This window comes from Myodes glareolus, chromosome 23, assembly GCF_982192425.1.
Source record: "Myodes glareolus chromosome 23, mMyoGla1.1, whole genome shotgun sequence".
In the NCBI taxonomy this organism is placed as follows: domain Eukaryota; kingdom Metazoa; phylum Chordata; class Mammalia; order Rodentia; family Cricetidae; genus Myodes; species Myodes glareolus.
In genome coordinates this window covers 34,374,618-34,396,474 of record NC_142048.1, presented here as the reverse complement: position 1 = coordinate 34,396,474, position 21,857 = coordinate 34,374,618, and the positions used below count along the sequence as shown (strand labels likewise).

General features: G+C 38.4%; 1 protein-coding gene across 3 annotated transcripts in view; it reads left to right on the top strand.

Annotated features, from left to right (window-relative positions):
- Nucleotides 1-21,857, top strand: part of Tusc3 (tumor suppressor candidate 3) — a 151,489-nt gene that overhangs the window by 91,082 nt on the left and 38,550 nt on the right. For 2 of the 3 annotated variants that reach the window (XM_085680205.2, XM_048456599.3), the window contains exon 6: nucleotides 12,220-12,309. The exons of the other annotated variant lie outside the window; for it this stretch is intronic. In XM_085680205.2, the coding sequence (XP_085536331.1) occupies nucleotides 12,220-12,309 (90 nt within the window). The remainder of the gene's footprint in view (nucleotides 1-12,219; nucleotides 12,310-21,857) is intronic. 3 annotated transcript variants of the gene reach the window in all.

Below are 21,857 nucleotides of genomic sequence, written 5' to 3'. Positions count from 1 at the left end.
GGGCTCACAAGACCAGAGACTGCCATTGGATATCTTATTCTTTTTTTTCACCCAAATTTTTTTGACACAAAAACCTCTCATTGATTGTGAAGCTCATAATTCAGCTAGACTTGGCCAGCAGTCTCCAAAGATATTCTTGAGTCCCTTTCTCCAAAGATATTCTTGGCTCCCTTGCTCCAGTGCTAGAATTACAGGCATATGTCAACACATTCAACTTTCTTACTTGGTACCAGGGAATTCAACTGGGGTACTCAATACTTGTGAAGGAAGCAATCTATTCTTTAGATCTTCTCTGTAACCGCCTACCCTGTGCTCTTTTCTAGTGAAAACAAACAAACAAACAAACAAATAAGTCTAAGTACTGCTAGCTGTATGTTTATAGATGATCTTTAAAAACATGCTTCACAAGAAATTAATTAGTGTTATAAGCCCTTGCCACTGAGTACACTGTCCTGTAAGGGTAGTAATTATATTTACTACTGCACTTACTTTGTTGCTTTTTGTTCATGACTAGAATAAGAATAGACTTTATATTGCAAGCAGGAGGAAATTATTGAGCATGGTTTTTATATAGAATAGACAGAAAGATTTGAACTTCCTGGCAAAGAGGAAATGAGCTCTGGAGATATTAACACATACATATTTCATAGCTTCCTAGGTTCTAAGTTAAATTACAAAAGTGAGAGAGGTAGATTTTACTGCCTCTTAAGCTTCTTGATTAGAAGACAAAATTATTCTTAAGTGCTTTCTATTTATTAAGGCAACAATGGTTCCCTGGAACAGAACCCAGGTCACTGGTTGGTTCTCCTTTTATTCTACTTTCCTTTTACTTGGAGGATTAATCATTTTCTGATTTATGATGTTGTTAAAGAATGATTGAATAAAATGCTGAATTATAGTGGTATATAATTTCAAGGAATGTAGAACAAATGTAAAGATTGTAATTTTCCAAAATCAATGTTGCTTGAAATACGAGAATGAGTTAAAATTGTGTAATTTGTAGCCTATCGTGCAGAACTTCATGACACCTATAGTTTTTCACAGATTACTGTCATTTTAACCTAAGCAATATTAGTGTGGTGAATAGTGACTTCATTTCAAACACAAAAGAAAACATCCCAAGGATCTGCAATTAAAAACATGAAAGATAAGACATCATTAAAAGTCTAATAAGCCAGCCTTATTATCGCAGTAAATCACAGTGGGGTAGAAGTTCTTTCTGCCTGCTCCTACTGATGAGCTGTGCTAGAAGATGATTCTCACACCCTAATGTTTCTCCTGCCTCAAAGAAATTATAGCAGTTTAATTACTTAGATTTTATGAGAAGCTTAAAGGCTGAAGATTAGTATAAATTCCCAGACAATTTTCACATTCAGGAAAGGCCCTTAAGCCTTAAACACATTGTGATTTGTTGGAATAAACATTCGAAGCTATTGAGAGGCTCTGATTTCACAGAGGGTAGAAAAAAACCTCCTCCCTTATGTATTTCAATTAATTAATTAACTAATTAATTAATTTTATATTTTTTAAGACAGGTTTCTCTGTATAGCCCTGGCTGCCTTGGAACTCTCTCTGTAGAGCAGACTGCCCTCAAACAGTGATCTGCCAGCCTCTGCCTCCTGAGTGCTAGAATTAAAGGCGTGTACCATTTCCACCCTGTTCCCCATATGTATTTTATAAAACTGTGTCATGTGACTTATATAATGCAGCCTCTGGGGCTTGTTGTTTGCTCACCTTTATAAGTGGGAAACAAATAGTTGTTGTTATGTTTTTCAGTGAGTGGGTATTTGAGCAGAGCCACAAACACTTCTTTATTAAGTGACTGAATCTTTGGTTAGATTTGCCTCCTCCATAAATAGGTAGTTTTTATGTGCAGCCTAGTGAATGTTCGTGGAGAATCCTTACAAGTCCCTGGAATGATTCATGTCTTTAGAATGTATTGTCTTTTCAAACTTACTTCTTAATTTTCTGTACTAAGGAGAAACAGGTTAGTACTTTGGTCGTTATGCGCTGAGGGGAATGCCTTTTCTCGTCCTGTCTGGTGTTCTGTATGCTTCATGTAGGCACCTCCTTTTTTTAGGTTAGGGAAAACTTCTCCTAAAGTATTCTCCTAAAATATTTTCTATGTCTTTACCTGGATTTCTTCCTCTTCTTCACCATTCCTGTTATTCTTAAACGATCTTTCCATGGTTTCCTAGATTTCCTGTTTTTTGTGTCTGGATTTTTTTAAATTAAAATTTTCTTTAACTGGGACATCCATTCTTCTATCTCTATTTCCATGTCTTGAGCTTTGTTGGAGAAGCTTGCCTCTGAGGTTCCTGTTCATGTTCCTAGATTTTTCATTTCATTTAGCAATATATTGTCCTGGCTGTTATTATTGAATATATTTTTATGTTGGTGTCTAGGCATCTGGATTTGGGTTTATTATAATTGTAGGTATTGCTGTCTGGTCTTGTCTTTGCTAAGTGTGTGTTTTTTCCCCTTGGTTTCTGTTGCCCTCTCTGGTTCTTAGAGTATGGTGACTGCGTTTTGCTTCTATGATCCTGCTAGGAGTGGCCATGAGGGGTCTCAATGTCTTTCTAGGTATTGGAAGCTAACACTGAGAAATGGAGATGACCTAGAAGAGGGAGGGTGTTGAAGAGTAGAGGGAAGAAAGCTGGGTGTGTCACAGGACCTGTGTAGACCCCTGGGAATAGGGGCAGAGAGGAATGAGGAAAAGGTAGTCTGCTACAAGGATGGGGTTAAGACTCCAGGATTGGAATTGGCAGAGAAGAGCAAGATGTAAAATAGCCCACCTGATTCCCTAGCCAGCATGGCAGGAGTGTTTCCAGGAAGTGCCTGTGGGAGTAGCTGAGATATAGGATGGAGTGTTAATGAGATCTGTGTGATCTCTTGGGAATAGGAGCAGAGAGAGGGAAGGCCACAATAGGTGGTCTGCAAATCTGCCAGCTACAGATACTACTGGGGGGGGGGATTGGAACTGGAGTGGAATATTGTGAGTGAAGAGTGTCTGAAGGAGTTGGTTGCTGAAACCAAAGAATGGTAGGGGAAGGCTGTATGTAGGAGAAGATCTGTGTAATCGCTGGGAATAGTGGCTGCATTGTTTCATTTTAAGGATATGTAATATTAAAATCATATAATCTTACTTAGAATTCTGAATCTTTTCTGAATACTTACATCGTTTCGTACCTATAAAAGACTTTATCTGGGAGTCATCTAGATAGCACAGTCGTCAGGTGCTCAATGTCCTGTAAATGTCTACATTAAAATCATTTATAGGTTACTAAATACCATGTGCCTACCACATTTTACCACGTAGGGACAAATACCATGGAAAACATGTCTACGTGTTTCAGAGTAGTCAAAATTTCCTAAAATTGTTTCTGATTTCTGGTGAATTGAATTTACATATGTAATCCACAGACATAGAACTGTAACTATATTTGATTTTTTTCATTAACAGCTAGTATTTGATTGATTCCAAGGCCTGAAAATACTTGCAGTCTTCCATAAATTTTGTATAAGAGTTTGTCTCTGATGCTTAGGAGATATATCTGTGAAACAGATACAGAACTGATAAATGATAAGATGTGTTTTGTTATTTTGTTCATTGTTTTGAGTATTTGAAATGTGAAACAGTTTCACCAAGTGAACTATCTTATGAAAGCCCATTGTTTCGAACTGTTAAATTTATAGTGGTGGACCATGCTTGTCCTTGGAGAGCCTCCTGAGCTGAGTAGCTCATTTTGGAAAGCATAAACGTACGTGTTAGGAGCAGCTCTTTTAGTTTATCACAGGGATTTAGAAACTTCTCTTTATGAGAGGGTTGGCACATATATTGAGTTCTGTTGAATGCTTGCCAGGTTTACAAGGACTAAAAGTCAGTATCCCTTGCAGCTGTGAGATAGAAGTGTGTCTTTAAAAATTGGGATCGTGTGACAGTGCTTGAAGGGTTTGTTGAATGAGTGGAAGTGAAACGAACAGACAGTTTAGATTTGAAGACATGGTTATTTTTATTAACCGTGTTATTAGACTCCAGTTGAGGAGTTAGTACATTTTAATTTTTCCTTCTTTCTTCTGCTACCTTATTTAGATCAGTTTCAGAATAACCGTTTTGAATTTAAGTGCAATTACCTTTCCTTTGTCCAGGTATTTATTGAATACCAAGAGAGTTTGAAAATTTGTCTTGTACTGAGAACTTTCAAGAACTTAGGGTGACACAAAGATAAGCCATGATAAAGCTGGCGTACAAAGCCTGCCTTCAGAATCCTCCTTGTACAGTGTGGAAGGTCGGGCAGGCGTGTGTACTCATTCTGTGCTTTATATTGAGCTTTAATAACATGCTCAAATCTTAGTTTTCCAAATAGAGCTTCTTTTAGACTGGATTAAGGTCGAGCCTGAGGAGCCTGAAATACTTCCCTATGGAATAACCTTTAAGGCTGCTCCTTTAATGAGCAACGTTCTCTCAGTGACTCTTACTGTTGCTGTTTACAGTGTGTCAGTTTTAGCCCAACTTTTGGGTTTTTTTGTTTTGTTTTTTTTTCAATTTATTTATTTATTTATTAACAATTTCCACCTTCTCCCCGCCTTCCTTTTCCCTCCCACTCCCCACCTCCCCGTCCCTCTCTAGTCTTAAGAGCAGTAGGGTTCCCTGTTCCGTGGGAAGTCCAAGGTCCTCCCCCTTCCATCCAGGTCTATAAAGGTGAGCATCCAAACAAACCAGGCTCCCACAAAGTCAGTCTATGCAGTAGAATCCAAACCCAGTGCTACTGTCCTTGGCTTCTTAGTCAGCCCTCATTGTCAGCCACATTCAGAGTGTCCAGTTTGATCACGTGCTTCATCAGTCCCAGTCCAGCTTTAGCCCAACTTTTGGTCTTTATCCAGTGTTTAAAGATTTATGATATTTTAAATACCCAATTATCTGGTTTTATAGAAAAACAAAAAAATGAGGAAATAATTTAGCAAACACTTCAGGCATATAGTGTGTTAACATACTTATCAAGGACAAAATACTTTTAGAACCCCAGAAGCAAGGTAGACTCGTTTTTTTTTTTTTTATTCAAGTATTCGAAAACACTCTTTCCACTTCCTCCCCTCCTCCCAATACCCTTCTGCTCCCCCCACTCCCTCTCCTCCTCCCTCACCATTCCCAAGAGCAGTCAGGGTTTCCTGTCCTGTGGGGAATCCAAGTTCCTCCCCCCTCCCTCCAGGTCCAGAAAGATGAGCATCCAAACAGGCCAGGATCCCAAAAAGCCAGTCCATGCAGACGAAACAAGACCCAGTGCCATTGTCATTGGCTTCTCAGTCTTCATTTGGACCTCGGGGGCTCAGTCAGCCCCCATGTCAGCCACATTCAGAGAATCCGGTTTGATCAAATGCTCATTCAGTCCCAGTCCAGCTGGCCTTGGTGAGCTCTCATTCGATCAGTCCCCTTGTATCAGTGGGTGAACGCACCCTTCGCGGTCCTGACTTCCAGTGCTCCAATGTGGGTCTCCGTCTCTATCTCCATCCATCCTCGGATGAAGGCCCCCTCTGATTTTGCTTTCCTTGCTCACGATCTCCCTCCCTCTGCTTCTCATTTGGACCTAGGGAGTTAAGTCCAGTGTTCCAATATGTGTCTCTGTCTCTATCTCCATCCATCGCCATATGAAGGTTCTGTGGTGACATGCAAAATATTCGTCATTATGGTTATGGGCCAAGGCCAGTTCAGGCATCCTCTCCTCTGCTGCCCAGAGTACAATCTGGGGACCTCTCCTTGGGCCTGGGAACCCCTCCAGAATCAAGTCTCTTGCAAACCCTAAAATGGCCCCCTTAGTTGAGATATAAACTTCCCTGCTCCTAGAACCATCCTTCCTCCCTCCCCCCTCCCATTCCCCCAAGCCATCCCCAATCCTCCCCATCTCCCCTCTCCCTAACCATCTTCCCCTACTTCCACCCCCCACCCCCCATGCACCCGAGTTTGCCTGGCAATCTTGCCTAGTTCTAATATCCAGGAGGATAACTATATGATTTTCTTCAGGTTCACCTTCTTATTTAGCTTCTCTAGAATCACAAATTATAGACTCACAGACCTTTAACTATGGCTAGAATCCACTTATGAGTGAGTACATACCATATTCCTCTTTTTGGGTCTGGGTTACCTCACTCAGTAAAGCGTTTTCTATTTCCATCCATTTGCATGCAAAATTCAAGATGTCATTGTTTTTTACCGCTGAGTAAAACTCTAATGTATATATGTTCCACACCTTTTTTAACCATTCTTCTATTGAGGGGCACCTAGGTTGTTTCCATGTTCTGGCTATTACAAATAGTGCAGCTATGAACATAGTTGAACAAATACTTTTGTAGTATGATAGGGCATCTCTTGGGTATATTCCCAAGAGTGGAATTGCTGGGTCTTGAGGGAGGTTGACTCCCAGTTTCCTGAGAAACCGCCACACTGATTTCCACAGCGGCTGTACAAGATTGCTTTCCCACCAACAATGGATGAGTGTTTAATACTATGATGTGATGCTTCCAGTTTGGGGATCCAGTTTCTCTCTCTTCAAGACATAATAGCACATAGATTTGAACTTTGTCAGGGTCGTAGCATAGCCATGATTCAGTAGATACCTTATTAATTAAGGGATCACATTTCAACATTGTAATTGCAATTATTAAGAAACTTGAGTAATTTTAGGAAACCAAATCAAGACATGAGAGAGAGAATATTTGAATTATATGCTATTGAGTCCATTCTTAACACCTGCATATAACAGATAGCTAATTCTCCCAAACAATGCTTTGATTAATAAGAATAGAAATTTTCTTAGGTTTCTGAAACAAAATAACTGCTTTTTTTAGTTATGACACAGACATTTAAAAATAAGAAAATAATTAAGTCAATTGTCATGAATATAAATGGAAATATTTTAAACAAAATTTTGATTTTATCATTATAAGTAATGTAAGTTATATTTTTATTTCAATAATAGAAGGCTACTTTAATATGAAAATGTAATAAAATTTTCTACACTAATATGAAAAAAGAGTCATGATTTTATATATATATGAGAATTTGCTTGATTTAGCACCATTTGGCATAAAAGAAAATGAAAGCTGGGTAGGAAGGGATCAGTCATTCTGACAAGGAAACATTCTCTAAACATCTTAATTCACAAACTTTGACACCCGTGAGATGAAGAAAAAGATACCACTTGTTGGAAGTTTTATCCTGGGCTCTGGGTGAGCATAAATGGAGGGGAAAGAGAATATGAATGAGAATGAATAGATATACGAGAGCTATTGAGTAATTCAGCAAAGTTGATATACTCAATATATATAAATTAACAATATAAAATATTCAGATACTTTAATTAAATAAAAGAAAGTTTTAAAGAAATCATGCATTGTCATACCGTCAAAAGCACTCCCATGTCAGTCCAGTAAAAGGTAAGTAAACTATACCAAGATTGTTATTAAAAGATTATTTTAAAAAAAAGAGACTTAAGCAAAGGTAGAATGTGATCACAGACTGGATGATTCCACACTGTGAGAATATGCATTTTTTACTATGGAAAATTTTTTGTGACGGTTGACAAAAGAGATGCTAATATTGCTGAAAATGCAAAGAGCAAAGAATAGAATAAGCATAACTATATAAAAGAAAAGCTAGAATGGTTTAAAATTGATACTTAACAAAAACCAGCATAAACTGTAGATTTTTAGTAAAATTCTTAATTTCACAGCAAGATACACAGAACACAGTTGTCTAAAAACATGTTTAAGGTTACAGTCATGCATTTGGAGATAAATAGGTTTTACAATGTAGTGGAAGTGCCAAAAACATGAACTTCTCTCTCACCTACAACCTGGTGTAAGACAGCAAACTGAATTATCAGTCTAATAGGGAGTGTAAAGTTTTCAACAGAAGGTATAGGTATGCACTGTTAGAAAAGAATATCCTAGAACAAAAGATGAAGTAAGTGTAATAGAATAAATTAATAAGCTTTATTAAAGTTAAGAACTGTTTGCTAAGTGACACTAATACAATGAAGGAAATAGCATCCTTTTGCTAAGTCTTACTTGTTCTCTGTGTATTTAAAAAAATAATAACGTGGATTCACAAGGATATAGAACTTCATCAAGTCAATAACAATAGGGTAGGTAACCAAATAGTTAAAGAAGACGAAAGACTAGCACTGCTTTCTTGTTCATTGTGATGGTTCATAGAGACTGTGTCCTCATGAATCATGCATTTTCTGAATATATTTAATAAAAGTCTCACTTATATTAATGGTATCCCCCTTCAAAATATCCACATTAAGGAGTACACTGAGATAGTGATAGTTTAGCAGTTAAGACCAAAGAGAAAAACATGTCTCATTTAAAGGCTGGATAAACTTAGCAAGCCATGAATTTTAGAAGATTGTTAATTCAGGATTTTCTTGTGTCTTGTGAAAATTGCCAGAGCTTTGTGAGTCCTAGATTTCTGGAAGTATGTTTGTCACTGCTGCAGCTGGCTCAGCAGAGGATGCTTTCCTTAAGGCTCCTTTATGTTTCTTACCCCAGCTTCTGGACCTGAGTACATAATTAACTAAAGGAAATTTGCAAAATTTAAATAACCTACCATAGATTGTGCTGCTTAATCTATGTTTAAGAAAATTTGGTCCTTTTCTCCTGAGCACTAGCAAAGTGTGTTTACATTTGTATCTGTTGCTGTGTTAATATTTCACAGTATCATGGAGGCAGTATCATAATTTAGCAGTAATTCTTTATTTTCATATATTGGCTAAACTTTATAACGTGGAAATCTTTGGAAAAATTGTATATTTGTTTTATTGAGTGAAGTTCACATGCCACAAAAATGATTTTGATCTGGCACTCAAATGCACAGTTGACAATGATTATGTATTTTTGTTATGATTGCAAATGAAGATTTGTTTTTATCTGATGTTAATTCCCAGACTCCCTTGCAGCACCATGTTTGATAGATGAACCTCCAGTTTACTGTCAACACTGAACATATTCAACTCCTACCTGAGGCTAACACCTCTTGTTCATGTGCTAGATTGTTCCCCATCTCTATTATTTATTAGTAGTACTCTAACCATCCTCACTTCTTTCAGTATCATTGTAAACTCTTCTCTTTGTAATAAATTCTTCAGCAGTGCAGCTCCTGGAGTAAAATAATAACTTCCTTTCTAAAATCCCATGATGGGTTGTTAATAGGCCCGGTGGGTGTAGGTCTTGCACATGCAGCCATGCTGTTGCATTCACTGGTACAACATCCTATCATGTCCAGCAGACAGCTGTTCACGACACTCCTTCCTGTCCTTGAGCTCTTGTGTTCTTTCTGACCCCTCTTCAGTGATGTGCCCTGAGCCTTGGAGAGGTGATTGATATAGATGTCCCAGGTAAATACTGTCTACCTTCATGTTGAGGCTTGTCAAGTTGTTTTATATTTGATCTTCCCCCCACTATGATGTTTACAGACTACTATGACCTCATTTTCCAAAATATTGTGTTTGCTTGCTATTTATGTAACATTTCCCAACTACATCAGACCTCTGGGTTCCTGTTGGCCGAGTTTTTCTGTCCCACAGCCACTCTCAAATAATTACTCAGAGGCTTAATATTGATTATAAGTGTTCAGTCATTAGCTCAGTCTTATCACTAACTAGCTCTTATATTTTAAATTAACACATATTTCTTCATTGTGCTCTGCCATGTAGTGGTACCTTTATTAGCACAATACATCTATCTCATTCTCCCTCTGCATCTGATGGCGACTCCTTTGACTCTGCCCTTCTCCCAGAGTTCTTTCTTTCTGGTTGTCCTATACTTCCTGCCTTGCTGTTGACCTGTTATTGTTTTATTAACCAATGAAAGTAATACATATTCACAGCATACAGAAGGATTATTCCACAGCAGGTTCCAATGTCTGTGATGACTAGTATTGCTGAGTCACCTTCTGGGGTTCTTCTTAGACCTCACCCTACCTTGTGTTCTTGAGAAATTCAATTTCTTCTCATAGTCATCTATAGTCATATTTTCCTTTACTTCTGTTGTTTTATAACATGTGTAGTGCATTTGGAAATGAATTTTCTAAAGATTTGATTTTATGCATATATGTAAGTGCCTATTGATCTCAGCTGCAGAGCCATTGTTTCAGCTCCAGAAAAGAGTGTTTTGAAAGGCATATTGTGCTTACCCTTTTAAACTGAATTCCAAGCCTTTCTCCCCCTTTATTTACTCTTGCACGCCTAAACCTCATTCTGAGTTTCTCTGAGTAGCTCTTCAGATTACCCTATTGCTCTAGTCAGAAACCAGTAACCTAGCCATACATATTGTTCATGGTAGTCCTAGACCCCAGGAGGTGGAAACAGGCTCACAAGCCAGATTGGACCATGCAGTCATTTCCATGCGAACAGAGCTTATATATCAACTACGAGACTCTGCGTCAAAGATAAAGAAAAAGCCAGCTACCTGGGTTCTTAGTTTTAGCTTTGAGTATGTTTTCTGTCATGTCAGTAAACTGTCAAGGCCCACTGTTTCCACCTCTTATATGACTGTCCTTCTGTCAGTTCCTGTCCGTCCCACGAGAGAGGCCACTATAATTTCATCCTACTAATTTCTCGACACTGTTCCCCATAGTGCAAGAACTGTCTCTTCATGAAGTTTAACCTTGGCCGTGTCTGGAAGTAGGATTAGCAAAGCAGACAGTACAAGAAGGCAAGGTGCATCAGGGTAGCTTCACTTGCAGATTTAGTTCATGTGAAGGCCTTGCCCCAAACCAGTGGAATTCTGATGTCTTTGGCTGTCTATGACAGTAGCAGAGGTCAGCTGTTCTACTATAAATGTGTTTTTCACTACTTTATCTCTGTGGGATTTCTAAATACCTTTTACCTGAGTTGTATGTCTTTAGCAAAAAATTTTAACTCACCAGTCTCTCTAAATTCACTGGCACTAATATGTAAATTAAATATAGAATTTATTTTCCTCACGTAATTCCATCATAAACTGTACTTTTAGATGGTTAAATATGTTTTCTACCTATAGTAAAACTGGTATTCTAATATACATTCTTAAGTTTTGTACAAATATTTGTAAATATCTGGCTTCATAAAATGTCTTACTCAGCTCTGCCCATGTCAGTTCTGGCTTCTAAGAAGATCAAATTAATTTCAGAATTACTTTCAGCAAGGTGAGTAGAAGATTCAGATTAACATCTCTAAACTTGTTTAGCATTTTCTGTTGAAACTATGATTCACAAAGCAGTTATTGCACATGATCCAACTTAGTTCTCTGGTTTTCTATGTCCTCGAAAGATGTACCATATCCTGTTCTTCTTCGTGTCCTCTCTTTAAAAATCAAAACAAAAAACAAACAAACTGCACAAACCTGGCTAGTTGCTTATTGCTATATTTAACCTCATCGAGACAGGTCAGTTCCAGAGATGGCATCTGAGGTGAAGAGTAATAGGACAGATCATAGGGCAAAAGGGAACATTCTGACCCCAGGCACACATTTTATTCTGAGGTGTTTTTGAGTTTATGAATTTTAAAATAATATTTCGGTATTAGTCATATGCCTATACATTATCATGACCAATCTATTCCTTCCTGTTCATTAAAACCGCCCCGTTAATGCTTTGTTACCATCAAGAATATATTCCAAATAAACATTTCTGGCCTAGAGCCATCAGGTATAAAAATAATCTCAAGGAGTTCTTCTTGAATGTATCTTTTCATACCTTCCTCCATCTCTCCAGATTTAAATTTGTTGTGGAACACTTTGTCAAAAGCAGCTAAGAAGTAGGGGGTGGAGCTGTTGTAACCCAAGAATATTAGCTTTTGACAGCCCCAGCCAGCGTGCAAAGGAAGTTTAGGAGATGGAGAGGACCATGCTCTTTAACTCTGCCTCCTGTCTCTGCTGTTCTTTGAACTGGCAGCTTGGCAAGGACTCTTGGGTTCTCACTCTGCTAGGGGCATAACATGTTCTGTCATTTAGCCATCCCTGTATCTCTCGGGAAAAATGAGTCAGATTCATAGCTGTGGAATTGAAGATGCAGATAGGATGAGTAATATGCTCAGAATCTTAGAGTAAATGATTTTTTTTTTCACTGTGGAACTGAAACATGATTCTTAAATGGAAGTTTAATGGTGAGCGTTACTTTTTAAATGCATTATTCTGCCATTCCCTGGCTTATGTATTGAAATATTGTACCCTGGTTTTCAGTGTATAGTCTTTGCTATGACGTCTGGCCAGATGTGGAATCATATCCGTGGACCTCCATATGCTCATAAGAACCCACACAATGGACAAGTGGTAAGTTTGTTTTCTAATCGATATTACAAACATGATCCCTCTTAAATGAAACTATGATTATCCTCAAGTAAGAGCAGATTTTCTTCATAAAACCACACATTTTTTCATTTACTACTTCTGCCCCATACACACACATGCGTAAACACATGATATGTATTACTTAGGATAAAGACTTCTTTGATGTTATCATCCTAAACATTACTGTCCCTACTCCAGAATGCACACATATACTTACAGTATTCTACAGGTTTGCAAATTACTGTGACAACAACATGAAATACAACATAAGAAAAATAAGTATCTAGTGTCCCATCAGTAGTAAGTTTAACCTTCAGAAGTTAATTTAAATATCATTAAGAAATCTAACATCATATTAGAGTATTAAGAAACCTTTACTACCTAAAAGTAGAGTTGAAAACCTTGTAAAATTTATGAATTATTAAAAATAAGTAGCGGAATTTATATCAGTAATAGCTTACAAATTCATATGATTTGGCCTGTTAGATTACTTTTATTTAGGTGGGAAGGAAATACTGTAATAGATTCGCATAGCCACTTTCTCCCCTGCAAGTTTAACGTTAGGTTTCTGAGTTTTAAAAATATTTTGAGATTTGCTTTATTTTCTCATTTTCTTTTTTGTTCTCTTGGAAAAATAGAAGGATTTTTACTGGATTACATAATGATGTCGTTGAGGTCAGCAGACTGCTGGTCGTTATCCCTGCATGCCAGCCCGTACCTGTGACCAGTTCTTTCTCCACAGGCGCTCACTCTTGATCTCATTTCACTGTGTAGCCCGTTATAGTTCCTGTTGTATTGCTGTAACCAGAGCACCCAGCAGAAACATCTCAAGGAAGACATATGTACTTTGGCTCACAATTTGAGGGTATGCTAATCCATGAGAGCAGGGACATCAGGCAGAGTCTATGTGCACTATAGCAGACCTGGAAACAGAGAAAGTAGGCCCCAGAGTGGGGCAGTTGGACCTCTCAGAGGTCCTTGTGACCTGATTTCTTGTGACCTAATGTCTTCCAGCAAACCACTCACATGTTAAAAATCAATAGCCACTAATTGGGGAATACATGCTCAAAACACGAGTCTATGGGAGCCTTCTAAGCACAGTGCTCAGCCTCTGCCATCCAGTCTTATGATCATCTCTAAACGTCAGATGCATTCATTCAATACTAGCTTCCCCGGTGGTGTACTTCTTAGACTATTTAGAAGTACCACGTTTGTACGAACATTCAAGGAAATCTCTTAGATGTGTACCCCAGCTACATTTTTTTTTTAAAAAAAATGCAATGTCTCAGAGTAAATTTTCCAATTCCAAATGGGAGAATTTGAACAACTAAAAACTAGCAGGCTGACATTAAATCTGTCCGTCAATCCATGTGAAGTGTAGCTAGCTTGGGCATTCTCAGATTTATGGCTCTATTGCTTGCAGTTCATGTGTGTTTTTTTCTCTTGGGCCATCCACTTTGGCTGGTTTCTCATGTGTCTGGCATCTCTGCCATGCTGAGTTCTCCATTCTATCTTTGGCTCACATCTCCGTGCACTGATTCATGAAGGACTTCCTGCCTGGAATGTCATCAGCTTTTCTCAGAAACCTAGGTGCAAACCTCCCAGTCCTGTAAATCCTGTACAGGCAAAACTAACATACATAAACTGTGCCAGGTTCTGTTTCCATCTGCACGGCTTCGTGGGCTCTAGTTGCTGTGTCCTCTCTATGCTTATGCAGCGTGAGCAGGAAGACATTTGCCTGAGTGGCCCTGATAGTAGAGCAGCCCTGCTGCTCTTTCTTTACGATGAAAGTCTTTGAAATGGATTTCTCATTTTATACCCTGGCTTTTTCAGTTGATGGAGTTTTGCCTTCAGGATGCTTTTCTTACTGCCGTATTGTAGACAGCACAGTTTCTCCTTACTGATGTTACTTTTACTCCTTAAAGATTACAGGTGCTTTCTTAAATTTTAATTTATTTTTCATTCTGACCACAGCCTGCCTTCCTTCCCGTCTCCTGTATTCACTTTAAAAGGGGCAAACTTCCCATGGGTACCAACAAAACATGGCATATCAAACTGTCTTAAGATCATGTTCCTTCCCCTGTATTCAGCCTGGGCAAGGCAATCTGGCATGAGAAATAGATGCACAAGAGCCAGTCAAAGCACCTGGGGTAGCTCCTGCTCCCTTTGCCAGGAGTCTCACATATAGACCAAGCTACACAACTGACACGTATGTGCGGAGGACCTAAGTGGTTCCCTGAAGACTCCCTGCTGGTTGGTTCAGACTCTGAATTCCCATGAGGCAGTCTAGCCATTTCTGTGAATTTTCCAATGATGTCCTTTCTCCCTCTTCTCAGCTGGACTCTCCTAGTTTGGTCCATTGTTCGGCCTTGAGTCTCTGAATCTCCTCCATCAGTTGCTGGATGAAGGCTCTCTGCTGACATTTGGGGTAGTCACCAATCTGATCACAGATTATGGCCAGTTCAAGTTGTGCGTCCTTTGCTGCCAGGAGTCAGAGTTGGGGCCATCCTTGTAGACTCTTGGGAGTTTCCCTTACATCAGGTTTACAGATGCTTTATTTCCTGTACTATTTTGCCCCTGATATAAAATGCACTCCTATCAGATTTTATGTATCTTACATTTCTCTGCTTCGATTTTTGCTCCCAGATTTTTGTTTTGCTTTTAAATAACCATTACAAAACTTGAGTGCTGCAAATCCATTAGTCTGTTACTTTAGAATTTATTCTCACTCAAATTTTATAGGCAAATTTTTTGACAAAATGTAACATATTGGCCCCCAATCCAGGCCGTGATGGAATCCGCTCTGACCTGGAACCTCAGGAACAGTTACTGTCTATGTTTAGTCAGTGTTCTGGTCTTCTGAAATCTAGAGTCTTCTGCTTAGTTGAGGTAGCCATGTTTATGAGTTCCTTTACCTAATGTCTTCAGATTTCCATTCTTACTGATGTGCTCCAAAAGCCTAGAGTCATGTGGTCAGTACAGCCAGAAAAAACGACACATTCTTGGTACTAATTTCATATATCAGTTACTTCTGTGTTGCTCAGACCAAAATGCCTAATAAGTGCCTTCTCTCTTTTTTTTTTAAAAAAAAAACGTTTAAAATTGACCATTAACATGAATGAATTCATCTTAGTGAGTTGTCCATTTTGTAACTATTAGAACTGGGATTGGGTGCTCACGTACACTCTCCAAAATAAGTAGGACTGATACCATCAGAGTTTCCCCAGATGGGATGTTAATATTTGTGTCTGTTTGGAAGGTTGAAATTAGGTAGCAATACCTATCACACTCATACTCCATGGCCATTTGTTTTTAAACTGTAGCTTTACACACATGTGTATGACTTGCAGATGTACAATAATAATAGCTCCATTCTTAATACCCTTAGCAACCACTGAAAGATCTCCCAGAAAAATAAATAAGGAAACTGCAGAATGAGAGAGTAGGGTCTATACAGCAAAACTCCTTTTACATGTAACAATAAAGTCAAGTCTCTACCATGTAAAATAAGGATAACACAGAAATGTATCAGTGTTCAGATTTAATTATTGATGTTGAAAAGCTAATATGTGTTAGTCCTTAAAAGAGCAGCTGCTTCCATGCTGGGGGGAGGAACAACAGTAAGTCTTCTGACAGTTTCTGCTGCATATTTTAATCTACATAACACACAGTGAGAATACATCTAAATATAAATTTACAAATTATGAACTTTTCTTTTGCATACCATGCTAAAAGTTTCCTTCAAAAACATTGATCACAAGGAGAGTGGTGGCACATGCCTTTAATGCCAGCACTCGGGAAGCAGAGGCAGGTGGGTCTCTGTGAGTTCATGGCCAACCTGGTCTACAGAGCGAGTTCCAGGACAGGCTCCAAAGCTACAGAGAAACCCTGTCTCGAAAAAACAAAACAAAATAAGCTTTAGAGAAATGTTTTAAAATGTGTGGATTACAAACTTATCAAAATTTAATTGGTATTTTCAACAGTGTACTTCTATCTGTAATTCCATAGAGTATTTTGAGTTCACATGCTATGTCTTGTGCTGTCTTCCTGGTTTCATAGGCTGCTGTATTTGTGATCGGATACATTAGCCTTCTAGAAGATCCCAGCATACAGCACAGCCTTTCCATGTAGCACTACTAAGGGTTGTTTCAGAGTCATACACTGAACGTTCACACTAGGTATTCCGCAGCTGGTAACTCTTGAATCTGAAATAGCAGGTGACCATCATCAGGATGTAACTTTTCCTCAATGCGTGGAACTCTAGGAACAGGTGAACTTCACTGTCCTGGCCCAAATCATTTCGTGAACAGATGTCTAGACGGTAGACGTCAAGCCTTGCAGCCTAGCCTGGTTTTTCGAATGATCAGGTATATTTGTGGCTGTTATAACTGCAGTGGCAGCTCTCATGCCAGCTAGCTTAAGGACACGCCACTGCTCAAAGTCCCATAATACAAACTGTAACCATATATAGGAAAATGAGCAATTCTACACTGTGTGATTGTTAAACAGAATAGCTCCCCTGTGGGTCAGAGAAAGTATGGTGCTTGACTTTTTTTAAAAATCAATACAGACCTGCTGACCAGCAGAGCTATAGAACAAGGAGGGAGGGATGCGTCAGATGATTCCAGACCCTCACCAGATACTGGCCTGCAGAAGGTTCATTCTCAGGGCAGTGAAGGAAGGAGTAGCCGGACAAGCTAGAGGCCCCCAGGAGAGTACCTGTGTTGAGCCAGGTACAGGAGACAGCAGCTGTACATTCACATTTAACAGAGCCGGAGTGACTTAGTGGAAAATAGTTCACATTGGAGGTGAAGACAACAGGGGAATTGTTAAGTGGCCAAGTGTACAAAGGAAGGGTAGCTGAAAATGTCCTCTTGCCAGGTTAGTTCTTCCTGTGAGCTGCTGGCTTTTGGTGCCTGTCTGAGAGTCGTCCCTTGGGGTGTGGTTGGAGCCCTTTGGGAGAGGTGCTGGTTCTTGTGGCAGTCATTTGTTGTGGGCTTGTCCCCTGCTACAGCATCGCTTGTTGGCACTGCTGAACCTCATCAGAAGAAATCCAAGCAAACAGAGAAACAGGTTCTGGGGGCTGTGAGGAACTGGGGTTGTACATGTCATTTGCTTCATAACAGTGCTTCCTTCAGCCCTTCAGATTCCAAATGAAAGCGAATAGGGTAAGCAAAAAAAAAAAATAGAGCTTCGTCTTATTAAGTTAGTATGCTCTGGAAAAAAAACTAGCTAAATAATACTTAAAAGTATCTATCATGATGAGTTCTTTGTTTTAAGGAAACTCTCGTGTCTTATAAATAGTCCTGTAGAGGAAAGCATTGAAGGTGTAGACAAGATCTATCCGTTATAATTTTATTTTTATTACACATGTCAGTGTTTTATGCAGATGGAAAGTTTCTTCTCTTATGGAAGTTTTATTATTGACAGTTGTAGGATTTCTGTTTGAAATCTGTTCTTCATAATTGGTGTCCAGTCCTCTAAGCTCTGCCTTCCTGTTTCCCTTGCATTCACCAGTGCAAACTTGTGGAATCACTGGTAATAACTGCTTGTGATTTGGGGCCATCAGTAGAGTATATTATATGTGCTGTCTCGCTGCAGGAGGAACTTACAGTCATAAAATTGAGGCTGTCAAGGCTTTACAAATAAACTTGCATTGGAAACATTGTTACTCAAAGTAGAATTTAGCTAAAAGAATGCTGCTGCTCCTGCTGCTGCTGCTGCTGCTGCTGCTGCTGCTGCTGCTGCTGCTGCTGCTGCTCCTGCTGCTGCTGCTGCTCCTGCTGCTGCTGCTGCTCCTGCTGCTGCTGCTGCTCCTGCTGCTGCTCCTGCTGCTGCTGCTGCTGTTGCTGCTGCTGCTGCTGCTACTGCTGCTGCTGCTGCTGCTGCTGCCGCTGCTAGGACCAGAGCTAAGCAGTGAGCTAGAAAAGTTTGTACCATAATTGAAGTGTAGAGTTGCTGGGACACCACTTCTATAAGTGTTCAGCAAAGCTGCTACCAAGTTGGACTCCATTCCCATAACAAAAGGAAACAGCCCTGTCTTATCACCAGCCATTAGACTCAACCCATTTCAAAGATTGGGCAACTCAAGCAAGCCACAGCCTGTAACAACCATCATTAAGTATTAAGTTAGGTCTGCCATTAAGCCTTTATCAGGAGAATCATAAGTCTCCAAGGTGGGCAAGCTGAGCCTGGGCAACAACCTTCTGAAAAGAACTATACTGCTGTGCTTAAGAAGTAATTTTGACAATCTCATCAGCCCATATGGGTAGACTTGCAGTCTTTAATCTCTGTTTTAGTTGTCCATAGTATAACCGGGGGCCTGGACCTGAAAGAGATGTATTGATGATAGTTTGTGTAGAATGAGTAAGCCTGTGTATGCTGGTAAAATTGTCTGTTTAGGGCTGGTTTTCTGTGTGCATTAGCCAGAACAAGACAAGTGCTATTATTAGCTTGTTTTTTTTTTTTTGTTTGTTTCTTTGTTTTTAAATCTCTATATGTGTGGAGTGGTTTCTCATTGGAAACACACACACACACACATGCATGTACGCACACACTTAAGTGATAAAGCTGTATGTAATATAAAGTAAGTACATATAGTTGATAGATGATGTGTCAGTTCTGAACTTATTCTGTCTACAATCACATAAGCTTCTAACTAGACTAGCTAGAGTGGACAAAACAAGCTTACTAAAAATAAAATAACATTTGTGATTTGTTTTGACTTTTTCATTTGATTTCAATGCTTTATACATAAAAGCTATCTGTAGTGCCGTGTTTCATATTATGACATATTAATTGTGAAAAAACACATACTTTAAAATGCTGAAACTATTAACAAAGTTCTACTTCAATTTAAACGATATGAGGAATGTAAGAATTAATAGTGCAGGAGGAGAGTGCCGAGCTGATTGCGAGTTTGTTTGTCACTGTTAAGATGCTCTGTAATTGCACAAGTCAGGCACTAATGATCCACTTAACAGCATGAAAGCCATTGCGGAAGTAATCATTACTGTGTAGCTAAAGGGAAACTATACAACTCATAGCTATATGGGGCACAAAACCTTTCTGTTGATAGTCATCTTAAAGAAAAATGCATAAAAAGCAGTAAAGTTTATATTTAGGTTATGGCTCCCACTGTAAACGAATATGTTGTTCCTTTTAAGATTTAGATGCCAGCTATTGCCTAGGACTGCTGCTGTTGGTCATATATAATCCAGATTTTGTCACTGCTTTGCAATTGAGTTATGAATATTCCACGTGTTCTGCCCATATGTCTATCGCCATGCACAAAACTCAAGTCCTAATGCATTAAAGACCTCAATATAAATCCTACCACACTGAACCCGATAGAAGAGAAAGTGGGGGTAGCCTGCAATACAAGGGCATAGGAGACCACTTCCTAAATAGAACCCCAGTAGCACAGGCACTAAGAGCAACAATAAATAAATGGGACCTCCTGAAACTAAGAAGGTTCTATAAAGCAAAGGAGAAGGCCAACAAGACAAAACGACAGCCTACAGAGTGGGAAAAGATCTTCACCAATCCCATCTTCAACAAATGGTGCTGGCATAACTGGATGTCAACATGTAGAAGAATGAAAATAGATCCATGTCTATCTCCATGCATCACTTTCATGCCTCAGGTTATACTCATGGTAGGTCTTTGAGGGTCTTATTAGTTGTGTAATCCCATCTCCAATTCTAAGTTGGAGTTTGTATGTACTGAACTTACTGTCGTGACATTTTGAGTTGAAATGCTTACCAATGCATTTCAGTATCATCTACAACAAAAATGTTGATCTTATCTTTATTAAAAAATAATAGAGCCTAGAAAGTTCAGTATAATTAATGTACAAAAGATGGGCAGAACATTTATATTAGGGATTAGAACCAGGTTTCTTTCTGGCCTGGTTGATTCATCCCATTACTTTTCAGTGCAGTGAACATTTCTTGAGAGGGCCCTAACATCAGATGTAACAGTTGGTACAGCTTCACTGTGACACCTCATAAACTAGAGGAGTTGCGTAGGGTTCTGTGGGTCAGCAGAGAGTCTCATCTGTAGAAGCTTGCTTCTTACTATGCTGCAGGGTTGTTATGTCGACTCCATATCTGTCTGATCTTTTGCACATATTTCCTTATATTGCCTGTTACTTTTGACTGCATTGCCTCCCTAGCTGGCCTTGGCATATAATTTGAAATCTAGGAAAAGCATTTTAAATATGTATCATTAAATTTAAGAATAAGACCTATAAACTTCACTAATTGACATTAATCTATGAATGCTACCAAGTATAATACCATTTGTCATTTCATAATAGTAATGAAATCTGAAGTAAATAAACATTCAAAACCAATCACTTTAGTATTCATATTATCTATGTTACTTCTGTACACATTAAAATGAAAACTTAGAATAAGTTTTAAATATTTTCTATAATATAATTTTAGTGTTTTATATGCCTAAGGACTTCTGTAAACTTTAACCTCATATTCTATGCTACACATGTTATCAAAACAAAAATATTTGTTAACTGCCTTCTATTCAAATAACTATGAAAAGCAACACAATTTGCTTATCCCATAGACAAAAATAGGCTTGGTTTATATATGATTAGAATTTCATAAAATGCTACTGTGGGAATAAATAGGTATTCACTGGGGAAAATTCACATTTAAAGAATATTGGACAAAATTCATGTGTCAGTAGATTTCTCTCAGCTGTGATTCCACCACTTGCTCCCTTCTTCCTTCAAATATCAAACTATTATTATCATTATGTTCAAATAACTAAGTAATTCAGAATCCATAGAGACAGAAGAATAAGTCAGTATATTGTATTTAATTCTTGTTTACAGTAAACACGTAACATGTTTTCTTTCCTTATGTGCTGTGGTTTTGTAATGGCTTTCCTCCTTTCTTCATTCCCGGAGCTCTTCTCTTTCTAACACAGGTCACATACAACTTTTTTGTGGAAGTTATTTGTTTTTCTTGAGAGAATATTATTCTGAGTGGTATTATCTTGCTCGCTATAACTCTTGAATTTACCATATATCTTTTCATAATCATGTCCACTAATGAAGTAAAAATACCTTGATCACTATGCCAGAATACATCTTTGTAATTCTCCTCATAAGGCTGTAATTATTCTCCTCTTGAGTGAAAAAGATGTGCCAAAAGATGCATCCAAAATAACTAGGCTAGATAGATTTCATTCTTTTTTTAATGTTCACATTATGGTGGTTTTCCACCTGTGCATTCATAAATTTCCTTGAACTTTCTTTGCTTCATTTTTTGATTAATTTTTTAAAATTCTTTTAGGAATAATCTGGGAAAGTAATAGCATTATATATATTACAGTTTACTTAGGAGAACATTGACTACACAGACTGTATAGATTATTATTACACAACTGTTTCTACCTTTGAAACATTAAGTATTGCTCCTGCATAATCAATTATCTATCATAGTTTATAATTGTTGCATGTCCTAAAACTTCATCCATTTGGAAAGCTTGATACTTAGCTAAGA